General features: G+C 43.1%; 1 protein-coding gene across 6 annotated transcripts in view; it reads right to left on the bottom strand.

Moving 5' to 3' along the window:
• TUB (TUB bipartite transcription factor) overlaps window positions 1-17,938 on the bottom strand; it is a 290,155-nt gene that overhangs the window by 22,193 nt on the left and 250,024 nt on the right. For 5 of the 6 annotated variants that reach the window (XM_075567022.1, XM_075567025.1, XM_075567023.1 and 2 more), the window contains 2 exons: window positions 7,285-7,449; window positions 220-341 (listed from right to left, as the gene is read on the bottom strand). In XM_075567022.1, coding sequence (XP_075423137.1) covers window positions 220-341; window positions 7,285-7,449 — 287 coding nt within the window. The remainder of the gene's footprint in view (window positions 1-219; window positions 342-7,284; window positions 7,450-17,938) is intronic. The other variant, XM_075567027.1, reaches the window with a different exon arrangement.

The following is a 17,938-nucleotide window of genomic DNA, read 5'->3' as shown; positions in this document are numbered from 1 at the left end:
GTATGCAACAAGACCATGGCGGTGACAGAGGTCAGACCGAGAAGGTCGTGTTCAAGGAGACTCCCCCATCTCCAAGTAATGTATAAAGAAAACAACCACTTCAGATTACGCTTGGGAAATGTAAAAATGTATCACTCTTGGAAACGTCCGTGTGCTATTAGTTCATTGTATGGAATTCCCCTAACAGCACTGTAGCCTCTGGTTTTGCGGGCTGCTAACCTTGTTAGATTTTTTGCTTGTTGCCGAGCCAGGTCGAGTGTTACTATTTAGCTGAGAGGAACTTGAGCTGTCTTCATCGTCCTCATCCTCTTCCTCATCAAAATTCATGCTGCTTGATATGCCTGCAAGAGAGGTATATGCAAACAAAGAAATACAGTACATGGATTAGGCTGCATTGAATATGGTAGGACATCAAGTAGAACTCAAGAAAATATAATGCCAAAAATCCAAAATGTTCAGAAAATATACAACTGTGTATATTTAGATTGTAAGCTCTTTGGGGCAGGAGCACCTTTTCCTACTGTTACTTTTATGTCTGAAGAGCTCATTCCCATCACGTGTATTACTGTTGTGAAGCGCTATTTACATGGATCGTGCTATATAAATAAAGATATACATACTGAGATACAATCACTGTCTTTAGGTGCTGGTATAGGGCAGCGATGGGACTTTCCAGCATACAGAGAGTTAATTTCCCCTAGAGAAGCCAGCAGCAGCTGCAAACTAATTGAGTAGGCTTAACTCCTGATTGCACATGTAGTTTTAAAAGTCAGGAAGTGACTATATGCTGAGAGAGACTGCTGTTCCCACAGAAAAGGGACATAGAAGAGTTCTCCCCAGCTGTGGAAGCTGGCACAGTCCCCTAGACCCACTGGACGGTGGTCGCGGAGTGTGCTGGGACTGCCTGGGTTGTTAATCCCAGGAAGAGGAAGGAAGGACGCGAGACCGTGCTGAAGCAGGGAATGTCCGGTCCATAGAAATGGAACTACAGAGGAGAGATTCTCTGAGCTCTCGAGGGGCTGAGCTCCCCTAGGAAGGAAGGACGCGAGACCGTGCTGAAGCAGCGACGTCTGCTCCATAACCTTGGAATAACAGATAAGAGAAACACTATAGTGTGCAGAGACTGTATACAGTATGTTTAGCTACAATACTACCTGTTTTGGGGTGGTAACCAGCTTAGCTGTCCATTCAGTTAGTAAGGGCAGAAGCTGCATGTGTAGTTAGTTTCCTAAGAGGAGTAGGCATTTAATTTATGATTTGTTTTGACATAAAGGGACGGTGGGCCTGTTAGTGTATTATTTATCCTTGTAAATAAACCCCATATAGAGAAATACTACGTTTCCTGCCTTAATCTGGGACATAAGATCCTACGCTGTGACGGAGACATCACAATACACATACTGTATAAAAAAAAAAGGAAATATACAGGAGAGGAGAAGAGGGCTGCCTTGATAAATGCCCGTTTATAAACCTGGACTTAAAGCGTTTCAATAAATTATAGAATAAAGGCACAACCCCAACAATATTAGTGCAAAAATAATAGTTACATATTTATTAGAAGGCTTTCTAATAAATATCTAAGTATTATTTTTGCGCTAATATTGTTGGGGCTATGCCTTTATTGCTCCACTCAGGCTGTACCAAGGCCATTGATTCTTCACACTCTATTCCCAGCAGAGTTTTCTCACACTACATTGTGTGATGCACAGAGACAAGAGCCAGAAATGGAACACTGCATTTGTCATCTGCGAATCCATTTGCTAAATTACATTAACACTACCTTAAATTAAAAGCACTTTCCTCAAATGAACAAAAAGGTCAAGGCATTTACTAAAGAAGTCTTGAGTGTTTCATCAAACAACAACAACAACATAGGAATAAGGGACTGTTTATTCAAGATTGGCAATTGGACTTGCATCTATTAAAAATATAGAATATATATATAAATTATTTTTAATGGTGTCTTAAAGAGGCACTTTAAAAAAAATAGCTTTAATATTTGCAGCCTTTGATTACCTTTATTGAAAACGAATTACCTAAGCTGACGATCGATTTGTTCTCCGGTGATCTATCAGCAAAGATCCTGCTTCCCAGGGTTCACTAAATGGCTGTCTTTCAGTTTCAATCAATCCTTCAGTCAGTGTAACTCAGCAGCTACAATGTATTCTTATATTACTAAGGTAACATTATCTATTGTTACAGTTTGCTGCTCAAACTGCTGGGAACATAGTCAACAAATGATCACAAACTGGAAAGTGCTTCAAATATCTTGCACTGCTGGGCAGATGTGCTAAAACCTTCTATAGAAATCAAAGTATGCACAGTATATTAACATTTCTTAAACATTTTAGTTAAGAGTTGAATTTTAAAAAAAATGTAGTAAGTGATATCTAATACTACAGGTCTGATTTATAAAAAAAACACATGTACGATGTTGCATGGATTGCTCCTTTAAAAATGTCATTAATTATTGCCTTAACGGCCACTTTTCACTTTGTTTGTCCTCATATTTTATATATAAGTTGTAGGACGAAACGCATTGGGCCTTTTGTGCGTCTGTGACCATTGTACCAACTCTGAAAACCTCGCAAGGATTCCTATTGGCTGAGGCGGTTGTGACGCGTGAGGCCGACGAAGGAGTCCCAGGACGCGAGTGAGAGCCGCGGACCGGGTAGAGCGTGCACGTGTGCCCACAGAAGCCAAACAGCTGATTTGGAAGAGGGGTTGGAGTGCTGCGCCCAGAGTAACTTCATGCTTTATACCAGCGGGGAGAGTGTGAGTTGTCCTTTCCCCCTCTGTTATTGTGATCTGAGTAAAGTGTTAATGCACTATTCTCTATGCATTTGTGTCTTCTTCTCCATATGAGGTCTACAAGGAGCCTCTACAACCAGAGGATTTCGGTCTATGAAGTAACAGTACTGTGTGATATCAGTGTTTAGCTAATCACTGGGATAATCTACACTATATATTGCACATTTCAATCTGCGCCAGGAACACCCGTTGGTCTAGATTGGTGTTTATTGCAGTTTGGGAGACCGCTGGTGTTTAGGCAGCATTTTTAAATCTCACGTATTTTATGCGCTTTATTTATTGTCTATGTCACGGTAGCTTATGACAAGATATAATGAACACCAAATATCTGGGTTGAACTGAACGAGGCTTAGATATAATAAAATATAATTTATTCCTTAAATAGGTGAACACAGCAATATAGTACAATTAACAGACAAGAAGGTAACACTTACTTAGGGTTGGAGAAGTATCAGCTAGCAATTCTCCAGCAATCCGGTGACTTTCCAGGTGGAATCAGAAGAACAACTAAAAACTGTAGGGTTGACACAGTTTATATACCTGTGTAACCCTATTCTTAACATTGAATACAGACTATTGGTGAACAATTATCTGTATCCAATCCCTAACGTGGAGACACAGATTAACCCATGCCCCCCAGCTAATTAGCCCATGTGTACTGGGACTCTATGGGTAGCCCCATAATTAAATCAGGGGCTACAACCAGTCTACCAAATGAAGTATCTGCGTGTCCCTACCTAGGGTGACCAGATTTTCAAATGTAAAAACCGGGACACACTAAAAAATATTTAGAAAACAAATTAAATCAAACGGCGCGTCCCCTTTTTTGTTTTTTTTCTCTCTCCGCCCATCCTCCCTCCACCATCCTCCCGGTCCCCCCACCATCTTCTCCTCCTCCCTCTCCACCATCCTCTTTCCTCCTCCATATCGCCCCATCCTCTCTCCTTATCCCTCTCCCCCCTCGTCTCTCTTCCTCCCTCTCCGCCCATCCTCTCCTCCTCCCTCTCCCTCCATCCTCTCCTCCCTCCCCCCTCTCCCCCATCCTCTCTTCCCCCCTCTCCCCCATCCTCTTCCCCCCACTCCCTCTCCATTCTCTCTCCCCCCACTCCCTCTCCATTCTCTCTCCCCCACTCCCTCTCCATCCTCTCTCCCCCCTGCCTCCCCCTTCCTCCTCTCTCCTCCTCCCTCCTCTCTCTCCCCCTCCCCCCCATCCTCTCCCCCCACTCCCTCTCCATCCTCTCTCCCCACTCCCTATCCATCCTCTCTCCCCACTCCCTCTCCATCCTCTCCCCACTCCCTCTCCATCCTCTCTCCCCACTCCCTCTCCATCCTCTCTCCCCACTCCCTCTCCATCCTATCTCCCAACTCCCTCTCCATCCTATCTCCCCCTCCTCCTCTCTTCCTCCCTCCCCCTCTTCCCCACTCCCTCTCCATCATCTCTCCCCCTCCCTCTCCATCCTCTCCCCCTCCTCCCTCTCTCCCCCTCCTCCCTCTCCATCCTCCCTCCCCCCCACTCCCCCTCCATCCTCTCTCCCCCCACCCCACTCCCTCTCCATCCTCTCTCCCCCCCCCACTCCTCTCCATCCTCTTTCCCCTCCACATCCTCTCTCCATCCTCTCCCCCCACTCCCTCTCCCAGTCTCCATCCTCTCTCCCCATCTCCTACATATACACACACACACACACACACACACACACACACACACACACACACACACACACACACACTACACTATATACATACCAAAAATGCAACATTAGTTTAACACACACATACCATATACAAATACACATTTAGATTCAGCATATACAAACATTAAATATACAACATATACAGTACATGCACATAATGCATTAAACACACATATGCATTACAAATACACACAACAGCACAAACACACTTACCAACACACACACACTTACCAAAGACACACACACTTATCAACACAGATACACACACACACCAGCACAGATACACACACACACCAGCACAGATACACACACACACCAGCACAGATACCTACACGCACACACACCAGCACAGATATATACACACCCCAGCACAGATATACACACACACCAGCACAGATATACATACACACACACACACACACACACACACACACACACACACACACACACACACACACACACAGAACCAGGAGATGTAGTGAAGAGCAGCTCAGAGCAGGAATGCTCTGCAGCACCACCTGCTGACCAGAAACCAGACAGCCTGCTCTCCACCTCCTCCCTCCTGCCATGTGACCGGCTCTGCAGTGCCACCTGCTGCCCAGCAGCCAGACAGCCTGCTCTCCTCCTCCCTCCTGCAGCTGTTCCAATGTGATCCGTATTAATTAACTCATTGTTGGATGTTCCTTGGTCCATTCCTTGCTTCTTGTTGGTCTGATATAGGGTTTGGTAAGAAATCCCTATAGTAGAAAAGTGTGATATCTCCCACCCCTCCACAATTGCAACTCTACCACTGATTAATGCCGATTTCTATAAGTTATGGTTTATTTGAAATGTTGACATTATTGAACGCTGAGTAAACACATTTTTCAGGTATGCAATTGAGATGAATATTGTAATAAAAAGGACAGACAATATTCACAATTTTAATATACCATGCACACCAACAGTTAATTTGAATTGCAAGTGTACCTTAAATTTACACATAATTGTTTTTCTGGTAGGTCAAGACCTAGCCTGGTTTTCATGTTTGTCCAGAAGGCAAGATTATCTGAGAACGACCCTCTCTGGGATGATGGGGGGATTGAAGTACAGCTGCAACTGCCAGTTGTAGACTGCTTGCCTTGACAATTCTGCACTAAAACCCATCCCGCGCTGTGAGATTTCTGCAGCCAGTCTAATGGCCCATTTGATTAACACCATGGGACTCGCGCTGTGTGAAACCTACCGGGCTGTGAGTCCCATTCAAACGCAGGGACCCCTGCTGTGTTAATCTGGTGGGCCATTACAGCCTTCTGCGGACCATGTCACGAGTTACTGCGATATGGTCACAGATTTTCCTTGGCAAGTGGTCGAAAACCGGCAGTTGCATCTGTATAGCGTCACAACTTCTTCTGACGGCAGACAGAAACAAATAAACCTTCTACTGTATCCTGAAAGACTTTCTTTGGTGTTCTACATAATACCAGTGGGTGTGGCCAGGACGACAGTCCAAGAGGTTGTGTAATTTTACTAAATATAAAGTATCATGGGGCTAACAACGATTCACCATAATTACAGGTTAATCTTATTGACAGTTGCGATTAGCTGATCAAATTGATACCAAGAATGACAGGTTGGTCAATGTTATATCTCTGAAATCTTTTTTCTCATGCAAAAGTAGCAGTTGCATTGGCACATTTGATATCAACATGTGTATGTTCATTAAACAAACACAACAGTTACGATGGTGTTCTTCTAAATATTATAGCAATTCAGTTACAAAGTATTTCATATAGTCAGGCAGCTTTTGATTGAATAGAAAGTTGTTGTTTTTTCTCCTATAGCCATAAACATGTAACTGGCTGCAGATTGATGAAAGGAGGGAGTTAAGGACACGCCCAGTGTGGGCCTATGTTTTTTTTTTATCAATGAAAGAAGTTTTAGGATAAAAAGAATGTATTTAGAAGACGAATTTAGAATTTAACAGAAGAGTGTCTGATGTCAGCAAGATTTGTGAATTTTCATATTCCAATCTCCCTGACCTCTAGGAGCAAGCAGACATTGTTATGTGGCAACGTATAGGAATCTTGCTTGTACCCTTTTATTTTATGAGATTGTCTGAATTTTTTGTGCTATATATTTTTGCAATGATCTTTTTCTGTAACCTAAGCACTGTACTATTTTGTATTTTAAATCTGAAATGTAAGAACTATTGTCTTTGGCTCTAAATTGAACTTTGCATGTTTTGTAGAGTATTACATTTTTGGACACATTTTGCTACAACGATTGTTGTGTGTTAGTTACGTATTTTTTCCTAGTAAACAGAGACCAAAGGCTCTGTAAGTATATATTGATATCTCTTTGGTGGTGGCAGCCAGTAAAGATTTATATATTGTGACAGATTGAGGGGGCATATTATTTATTTGAGGAGTTGAAAAGTGGATCAGCTAGATAGCTGTGTGTATTAACCCATGTCACATATACAAGTCACATGCTCACAGGTGTGCCATTCGTGACAAATATCGCTACTTATTTATTAATAAATAATTCTTAGTGAATACTGCAGTAATCCTAAAAAAAATCATCGCATTTTTTAAGAACACCAACTTTTAATACGGCTATATCAATCTTAAATTACTCTAGCCCAATGTCGTTACCACTGTACTATAACTTCTATTAATGCCTGGGTAACTCCTGCCACTTTGTTAAACAGTTTAAAAATCAATTCTGCACTATAATTTGGAAATACTGTACATCTCCTATAATAGCATTACATCGAACGTTAAAATGAATCAATACTTACCCTTTTTCTGCATGGTTACTCTTAGGTCCTGTTTGCTTTGCTGTTGGCCGCTGGCCACTGATTCCCCGTCATCTTCTTCATGAATGGACTGTCCCACTGTGAGGATCTGAATCTGGCTTCCACCATCCTGAATTTCGTCTTGAAAAGCAGCTGGGCCATCAATTCCTATTATAGCACATACTAGGTCAATTTGCACTGGGGAAGAACTAACAACAGTAAGACTTGCACCAAACATATCTGGGCACAAACTGCATGGAAAGATGTATCACATTTGTTCATGTATAAAAATTAGCTACTGTAACAGTTTGTAATAAGCAACAGTTCATGCTTGGTGGAATGTTATGACCATGCAAACAAGAACGCGGTGCTGGATCATAAATAATAATCAGTGTCCCTATACACTTTGATCTCCATCCTCTTAGAGCCCCAGATATTACCGTTGTCAGGCACACAGACCCTTCCAAGGTTTGCCATGTTGATATTTTAGTAATTCTTGCCTCCATCCTACAGGAAACACCAAGAGGATTCGCCCACAGTAGAATACAGTATATGGACGGATACAATGAGTAGCAGATATGGGTGGAAGGAGTTAGCCATTGCAATTACTGGAGGGTGGTTGAGCACAGTGATATTTTGTGTCTCCGCTCAAACTACAAATCTAAAATCAATACTAACAACAACTAACTATATAAAAAAAATAACAGTCCAAAATGTGTATATACAATCCAAGATGATATCCCATTTTGGAGGGGAGGGGAAAGGAATACCTTAGTATTACAGCAACTCTGCTGCCCAGAGTGAAATAGTTGTGTAATAATGAATATTATTTGTTAGGGAAGGTGCTTCCCCTTTCTTTTATAAATCTCATACATCCTAGATGATAATGTATTCCAGGCTCTTCCCTCTCGAACACAGAGCTGTACAAAGAATTTTTAGGCACACAGACACAAGTCCCTGCCCTGGAGGGCGCCCAATCACAAGGTGACCTGTTGCAAAGAGCCAATACTTTAATTCAAAATTGCTCCCCCACTTCCCTTTTCATTTTAACCACGCATGTTGCCATCAAATCACTGAGTGCATCTTCTGAAAAAGAAATATAAGAATTCTTTTAAAGTCCTGTTAATTAAGGCCAGCATTGGGACACAATTAAATATATCATATACTATATAAACAAGCATTACAGTGTTATATAAGGCCGTAGATGGCTGGACGCTTTTATTACAGGGTATTATAGTATTCCAGAACTCTAGCATTCACTAAACATATAACTACATACACATTTACACGGACATCTTTTAATGCATCCACACTATGCTCAGATACCAGAAAGGTACTGTGAATGTGAAGAAAAGGTCAAACCGACTGTTTGTGTGAGGATTATTTGGAAACCGTTAACATTCTGACGTAAATTGCCATATGCCAGTTCTATGAACACTGCTAGTTTACACTAAATAAACTCAAGTGTAATGATATTAACTAAATCCTCTCCATTGAATATTTATGCCATGCTGGTTAGAGACACATGTGGTTCACCTTACCCTTATGCTACGGGGAGCGGGGAGGCTGGAGCACATTTTTCCTTTCATATATTTATGATTGGGATACGTGATACCTGGATTTGCAGAGGTTTCAAAAGCAGGAGTGGCCAACTGCGGTCCTCAAGGGCAACCAACAGGTCACGTCTTCAGGAAATTCCCATGTCAGCACAGGTGGCTCAATCAGTGAGCCACCTGTGCTGAAGCAGGGATATCCTTAAAACTTGATCCTTGAGGACTAATTGGCCACAACCTGTTCTAAATGATACTATTTGTTGATTTGTATGGATCCAAAAATGCGTACTGCTCGAGTTCTTTAAGTAAATATGTATGAAATAGGAACATTTACCCCAACTTTCACAAACAAAAAACCCCCGTGACATTGTCATGCAGGCAGTCGTTAGTGTTGCTCTATGTTGTTTTTGGGAAGCACTTGTAGCTTTGCAGCTTTTTCGCCAGCCACAAATGTCTCAAACTCACCACCAATAAGAATATTTGTTAATGTTTCTCACGTGTCTATTAACAAGGTTACTAGAGGCTGAAACTAATGTGCTTATTGGAAAAACGTCACCTTTGCCATTACTTCAATAGATACTGTATGCTAAATGTACATGTCTTTATTCACTACAGCCACTTGACGCAGTAAATGGAAAAATGGAAACAATATATTAAATGAAAAATGGAATCATTCATTTTCTTGTATAGTACTGACAGAATTACTAGGGGCCAAGTTTACTAAGCAGTGCTATTCCATAACTTGTATCATTTGGTTGGATGTCTGTGGTCCCTCATCCCAAGGTTTAAACTAACCCCTCCCCATTTTTTAAGTAGCAGGTTTTTTCATGTTCCTGTGCAGGACAGGTCTTTTGAGACCATTCTCCCTCCACTGCAGAGGTAAATGAGAATACTCACAGGTAGTGTTAGGACCTGCATACTGGTCATGCCGTGACGTGGCTGCAGGCTTATAACGCTTTGGCCAGAGGGTTTAACTAAATTACCCTTACTCATGAGAATACTAACATTGAAGTATTTAATAGTGGTGTACCGAGTACCCGGAATTACCCGGTACCCAGCACATTTCCAGCTACCTGGACATTACCCGGAACCGGCACTGAGAAGTGGGCTCGGCCGGGTAATACCCGGCGTCGGGTAATGTCAGGGCAGCTGGAAATAATCTTTAATACTTACCTTTCCGAAGACATCTAGGATCAGCAGCAGCAGCCCTGTGACGGTGGCAGCATCAGAGGTGTCTTCAGCCGCCGGGGAACCACGTGACCGGAGCAGGAGACGGAGCGTTCCTATTGGACAGATGGCTGTCCAAAAGGAACGCTCCGTCTCCTGCTCCGGTCACGTGGTTCCCCGGCGGCTCACACAGACACTGCTTACCTGCTCCGGTGCTGTGGAAGTGATTCCTGCAGCTCCCCCGCCGGCTGAAGACACCTCTGATGCTGCCACCGTCACAGGGCTGCTGCTGCTGATCCTAGATGTCGCCGCCACCCTGCAGGTAAGTGCCAAACAGGGTAACCGGGTACCCGACCGGGTAGAACCTTTAATTTTGGCCGGGTACCCGTTACCCGTGTTTTTTTTTAAATTGAGGACCCGCTCCAACACTAGTATTTAACTATGTATTTTGTCACATTGGATGTAGCAATGGGTATTTTTGTCTTTTGTTGTATACATTTGGCCACACTCAGCTCCTTTTGATACATACATACAGTACATACAGTACATACATACATACATATATATATATATCAAATGGAAATATCACTGTATGCTCATCTGCATGTCTTAGACAGGTCTGCAACCCCGCCTTTCACCATTATCACCCAGCACACAGCACTTCCACTGCAGCAAGGGATTCTGGGAAATTACAAGCAAATAAGCACACAGTGCCACTTTTTGCTTCAAAAACATTTTAAACATGGTTCCCTATAGGCTTAAGCTTGCTGCATGGTCACAGCTTTAAGCACAGCCAGGGTTAAGATGCATAGCCAGTATACCCAACCACAGACAGCCGTTTCGACCTTAATGGGTCTCATCAGTATGGGGTTGGTTACACTGGCTATGCAAAAATGAAGCAATGAGGATGGGTTTTACCATATTTAGTTAAGTTATGGTGAGTAAAAAAAGTGACAAAACCCCTCCACAGCAAAGCATATAGCAAATGGAAATATTACTATATGCTCATTTGCATGTCTTAGACAGGTCTGCAACCCTGTCTTTCACCATTATCACCCAGCACACAGCACTTCCACTGCAGTAAGGGATTCTGAGAAATAACATGCAAATGAGCACACAGTGCCACTTTTTGCTTCAAAACTATTTTAAACATAGTTCCCTATAGGCTTAAGCTTGCTGCATGGTCACAGCCAGGGTTAAGGTCGAAACGGCTGTCTGTGGGTGGGTTTACTGGCTATGCATCCACGGATTTTACACCAGAACACGGATTTTGGGGGGAAAATGGGAGAAAATCCACAAAGAGAGTTGAGCGAATTCAACCATCTCTAATCCAGACCCTGAAATAGGGAGTTTACCGTGTCCGGATTGGTGAAACACTACAGTTGGGCATTAGTTAAAAGCATAGTATTCCTTCCAGTGTTATTTCCCTCTCCTCTCTACCTTCTCTCCACTTCAGCTAAAGACCTACTTCAGGGTCCGGATCGGAGTCATGTTAAGACGTACAAGTACTACTTTGCAACCTTATGCTACAGTAACGTCACATTAAGCCCGTGCTAATTACTGCTGCGGCACAGTTTATTCGAGCATTTGCCCGTTCTGTGCCGCAGCAGTAGCCTGGCGCGCGCCCGAGTGTGACGGGCGCACGCCGAAGCAGCGGAAGAGCGCCCTCCGATCGGGGCGCTCTCCCTACCGCAGCCGGGTCCGCCGGGTCCCCCGGAACCCCCTGCCGCTGTCCCGCGATCGCGGGACACCAGGGCTCCCTCGGGGAGCCCCTGGACACGCGTGCAGGGGGCGCACGCTCCCGATGACGCGTGACCGCGCGCGAGGGGCGGCCACTAGCAAGCCGGGAGATTTCCCGGCTTGCGGTACCGACCACACTTCAATAAAGTGTGTCGGTAGTGTACATGTAAAATGGACATTGTTTTTCGGTCTAGGACCACTTGTCGCCCCCGCCGATCAGCCGCCGAGGGCAGCTCGCCACGAAGGTAACCCCCTAACCTTACCCCTTATCCCAAAAGTTCCTAATGTTAACCCCTTACCCTAAAACCCCTAGCCATAATACCTTACACTAAAAAGCTAAAACTTTAACCCCTTAGCCTAAAACACATAATCAGATTCCTTACCCTAAAATTCCTGACCATAACTCCTTAACCCTTATTCTACAGTTAACCCCATAATAACTTTCTTGAGTGGCGACCTGCCCTCGGCGGCGAGTTGGCTGCTGAGACGGCCAGTAGCAAGTTGGCTGCTAAGAGACGGCCGGGGCTGAGTTGCCTACCAAGAGACGGCCGGCGGCAAGTTGGCTGCTGAGAGATGGCTGGCGGCGAGTTGGCTACTGACAGCTGGTGGCGAACTGGCTGCTGAGAGACAGCCGGCAGTGAGTTGGCTACTGAGACACAGCTGGTGGCGAGTTGCCTCTGGCAACTTGTCTCATTCCGAATATTTTTGGATCATCAAAAAACAGATTACTTGGGTTCAACAAAGACTTTAAACTTTAGAAAGGCAAATTTTAATAAACTGAGGTCTAATCTAGTAGTAATACAATGGGATGATGTTTTTGCAGGGAAAAATGTAGAAGATAAATGGGCGGTCTTTAAAACATTGTTAGAAAAGCACACTTATCAGTGTATACCCTTGGGTAATAAGTATAAAAGAAATAAGTCAAAACCAATGTGGCTAAATAAACAGGTAGGGGAGGAAATGGACAAGAAGAGGAAGGCGTTTAGATTCTTTAAATCAGAAGGGACGGAGACATCGTATCAGAATTATAAGGAATGTAACAAAAATTGCAAAAGGGCAATCAAATTAGCAAAAATGGATAATGAAAAAAGGATTGCAATAGAAAGTAAGGTCAACCCTAAAAAGTTCTTTAAGTACCTTAATAACAAAAAAATGAGAAAAGAAAATATAGGACCCTTTCAGTGTGAGATGGGTAGGCAGATTATTGGAGAGGAAAAAGCTGAGGTATTAAACAAATTCTTTGCCTCTGTGTTTACCAGGGAAGAATCAAGTTCAATAGTAGTGTCGCAGGAGGAAGCCACAACCTCCATATTAATGAACAATTGGTTAACTGAGGAAGAAGTTCATAAGCGACTTGAAAAAATTAAAGTAAATAAGGCACCTGGCCCCGGTGAAGTGCAGACAAAAAACCGGGCGCTTACCTTAGGATATTAGTACAGGGTAGAGAATAAAGTAAAATACTTATCCCAAAACCAATGATGTAGTCTTTCACAGTGGGATCCTTAACTTGCGATGAGTTCCTCTGCTCGACCCCAGAGAGGGGTATCCAAACCCTCAGGGTATAGGAGAACGATCCATACATCCAAGAGATGTGGCATACATCCAAGAGTTCTCAAGGAGTTAAGCTCAGTAATAGCAAAACCATTATATTTAATATTCAAGGACTCCATTTCCACAGGCTCAGTACCACAAGATTGGCGTAAAGCAGATGTTGTGCCTATATTTAATAAGGGAGCTAAATCACAACCGGGAAAATACAGATCTGTAAGCCTGACTTCAATAGTAGGGAAACTACTTGAAGGTTTAATACGGGATAATATTCAGGAATACCTAATGGAAACAAAATTATTAGTAATAGTCAGCATGGATTTATGAAGGATATATCTTGCCAAGCTAACCTTATTTGTTTCTCTGAGGAGGTAAGTAGGAATTTAGAACAGGGTAATGCAGTTGATGTGGTCTACTTAGATTTTGCAAAGGCTTTTGATACGGTTTCACACAAGAGGTTGGTGAGCAAAATAAAGAAAATTGGACTCAGTAATAATATATGCACCTGGATTGAAAACTGGTTAAAGGACAGACAACAGAGGGTTGTCATAAATGGAACTTTTTCAGGTTGGGCTAAAGTCGTGAGTGGAGTACCTCAGGGATCGGTACTGGGACCCCTGCTTTTTAACTTGTTTATTAATGACCTTGAGGTTGGGATCGAGAGCAAAGTCTCCATCTTTGCTGATGATACTAAATTGTGTAAGGTAATAGAATCAGAGCAGGATGTAATTTCTCTTCAGAAGGACTTGGAGAGACTGGAAACGTGGGCAGGTAAATGGCAGATGAGGTTTAATACAGATAAATGTAAGGTTATCATTTGGGATGCAAGAATAAAAAGGCGACTTACAAATTAAATGGAGATATATTGGGGGAATCCTTGATGGAGAAGGATTTAGGAGTGCTTGTAGACAGCAGGCTTAGCAATAGTGCCCAATGTCATGCAGTAGCTGCAAAGGCAAACAAGATCTTATCTTGCATCAAACGGGCAATGGATGGAAGGGAAATAAATATAATTATGCCCCTTTACAAAGCATTAGTAAGACCACACCTTGAATATGGAGTACAATTTTGGGCACCAATCCTAAGAAAAGACATTATGGAACTAGAGAGAGTGCAGAGAAGAGCCACAAAATTAATAAAGGGGGTGGACATTCTAACTTATGAGGAGAGGCTAGCTAAATTAGATTTATTTACATTAGAAAAGAGGCGTCTAAGAGGGGATATGATAACTATATACAAATATATTCAGGGACAATACAAGGAGCTTTCAAAAGAACTATTCATCCCACGGGCAGTACAAAGGACTCGGGGACATCCCTTAAGGTTGGAGGAAAGGAAATTTCACCAGCAACAAAGGAAAGGGTTCTTTACAGTAAGGGCAGTTAAAATGTGGAATTCATTACCCATGGAGACTGTGATGGCAGACACAATAGATTTGTTCAAAAAAAGGTTGGACATCTTTTTAGATGGGAAAGGTATACAGGGATATACCATATAAGTATACATGGGAAGGATGTTGATCCAGGGATTAATCCGATTGCCAATTCTTGAAGTCAGGAAGGAATTAATTTTTCCCCTTAATGGTTTTTTTTGTTTGCTTTCCTCTGGATCAATAAGTAAGTATAGATATAGGATAAAGTATCTGTTGTCTAAATTTAGCATAGGTTGAACTTGATGGACCTATGTCTTTTTTCAACCTCATCTACTATGTAACTATGTAACTATATAACCTCCGTTCTTGTTGTAGCTAATGTCACGTTATAAGTCCTGACCTAATGGGGCTTTGTGGATCTCAGCCATTGTGCCTGCAAACCTCTATGTATGGCGCTACGTACACTGTCAGTGATATACAAGAAAAACATATTTTCGCGTCCTATTCATTGTTTTTATTAAATGTATCTCCTTTGAGTTTTCACATACAGTAGTCTCTGAATATTCTGTATAAGAATTCTTTAACATGTTGGCCCATATTTACAAGGCCTTGCTTTGCCAAATGATATGGGCCATGAATTGTCTTATGGCATAGCACTGCTTAATAAATATGGCCATTGGGTTTCTTGTAGACAGATGGGTCATATGTATCTCTTGTAGACAGAGTGGGATAACATGTAGTTCTTCACGTTTCCATTTCTAATACATGAGTCGCCTGTGTGAAATAGTTTGTGTGTGGTTGATACGAAAACAGGCTTTAATTTATCGTTTTATCCAAGTTGCAGTAAGAAGCAGCCACTTCAAAAGAGCAAAATCCATCCACATTATCAAGATTCGGGATTTTAATTCATGCATAATATGATCATCATAGAAGCTCCTTTGAAATTTAGTCTACAAAGAAAATCTTGAACCTTCAAATGCTTTAGATAAATACAAATCTCAACTTTTAGGTCTGCATATTCTGCTTTAGAGATCATTTGTAAACGTAAAACTGAACCAGGTAAATGAAGATTAATGCTTCAATAGCTGCGTGAAGTGATATCTCGAAATTCCAAGATACTAGCTTTTTCACTTGATTGGATTCTGATTATCTGAATGCGTCCAAAGCAGTTAAGATAGCAATTGATATTCATGTTATTTCCTCATGCACATGCTTCTAAGGCCTGGGACCCGCTGCGCTCGTTGGCGCGGGCGGCAATGTAGCGAGTTCCCCACCAGCAGGGGAATCCTCGCGAGCCGGTCCCGTTCCCCCCTGGCGGCACAGCTGACTACACGCTGTGGCGCGTCAGCCGCTAGGAGACACAAGAGAATGGTGTTTCCTAGCTTCGACGCGTCACGTGGTGTGGCTGTGAGCCAATGGAGAGGGGAGGCTTCGGGAGGAGGAGAGGCTTCGGGGAGCGGGGAGGAGTGTGGGGGGAAAGCAGCGTGCGTGCCTGTCTCTGTGTGTGTATGTGTGTGCCTGAGTGCGTGCGTGCCTGTCTCTGTGTGTGTATGTGTGTGCCTGAGTGCGTGCGTGCCTGTCTGTGTGTGTGTGTGTGTCTGTGTGTGTGTGTGTGTGTGTGTGTGTGTATGTATGTATGTATGTATGAGTGCCTGCGTGTGTGTGTTTTTTTTACTTACCTGCAGCCCGTGGAGGGAGGGGGGGGAAGAGTAGCGGGTCCCTCCGCTCAAGCCACGCCCCCCCTCCCTGTCAATCCTCCCACTCCCGCCCACCTCCCGCTCCAGCCCCCTACGTCATGGCCGCGCCCCCTCACGTCATGGCCGCACCCCCCCCTGACCCGTTTGGCCACGCCCCCCCGCTACTACTGAAGTTTCCTGTAGACCGCAGATCGCGGTACAGCGAGTTGCACGCGCCGCCGGCAAGCAAGCCAGCCGTGCGGACGCGTGCAACGGGGCCTTAGCCTAAGGGTGAGGGTGTATACTTGCAAGTAACCCCAACAGGTACAAAAGCACAAATGCAATCCCTGTTAACATATTGGCTCACCAGCAGAAGACTTCAGTAAAAACACAGCGCAAAGTCATGACATCACTATATTGACATGACATCACTATATTGACATGACATCACTATTATGAAACTTTACATAATACTGAAAAGGACATGAACTTTTACTGTCAATAAGTGAAAAATGCAAGCGGATACCTCTTTGGTCCATGCATTTTAATACAATGCTGCGAATCACTGTGAACGGCATTAGAAAGGTTTCTAAAAAAAGAGCATCAACCACATCGTTTTTTTTACATTGAGTGTCATGTCTTGTAGTGTATGTTGGAATACAATCCCAAGTAATAGATTTCCAGGGTGCAAGCATGCCATTTGCCTACCCACCCCTGAGCTCTGTAATCTCTGCTGATAACCAACAAAGACTTTCTCAAATCTTAAATGGTCGTAAAGCTATAAAGCAAGTGTCCGTTCAAGCAACCTGGGCAATCCACCATCAGTAATAACAGACCATTTTTACCAAATACAACATTATGTTTCATTAATTTTTCTCTCCTTTTATCTGATCATTTATTCATTTTTAAACAGTTGTTGAACATGGCTCAGCTTTTTTTGTTTAGAACTTATTGTGAAATCGGGGTGAAAACAATCTTAATTACACGTGTGCAGTAGGCATTTGTTTTACAATAAATAGAATGGAACTACACTGTTAACATTAGTTATTTCCTGGAAATAAAAGATGTTGCATCTCAAACACTAATATAAACCAGATGTGTTCTGGACAGGAGCTGTGTGACCACACCCCTTACTCACTTCTAGTTCTTATTAAAAGACCAATGATCTCTTCAGTCAATCAACTTGCTCATGTTTTCTTAATCTACTGTAACGCCGCTTACAACTGAAGATTCATTTTCAATGGGTGAGACTCACTTGAAATAAAGTATTTGTCAGGCAACATTCATTGAGATTGTGGCCCTATCATGTAGAGGAGGAGGAGGTGGTGGTGGAGGAGGTGGTGGTGGAGGAGAAGAATCAGAGATGGAAATAAGCATCTCCCCTGCTGAGCAGGAAGCTTTAACCTTCCGTGCTCTTATTCCCTCCTTCACTCAAAATACAATACTGAAAATGGGGTGGGTTAAAAGGGGAAAGTTTTAAAATGTTTACTGTAGTGCTGAATTTGGGGAGAAACTGTGAGGGTGCAGGGATCGCGGCGCTCACAGCGCGACCCCTCCTCACCTCCGAATGCCCCCGCTGACGTGAGACGGCTGCCTCTCCT

The sequence above is a fragment of the Ascaphus truei genome, chromosome 12 (assembly GCF_040206685.1).
Source record: "Ascaphus truei isolate aAscTru1 chromosome 12, aAscTru1.hap1, whole genome shotgun sequence".
Classification (NCBI taxonomy): Eukaryota; Metazoa; Chordata; class Amphibia; order Anura; family Ascaphidae; genus Ascaphus; species Ascaphus truei.
This window is presented reverse-complemented; position numbering and strand designations above follow the sequence as displayed.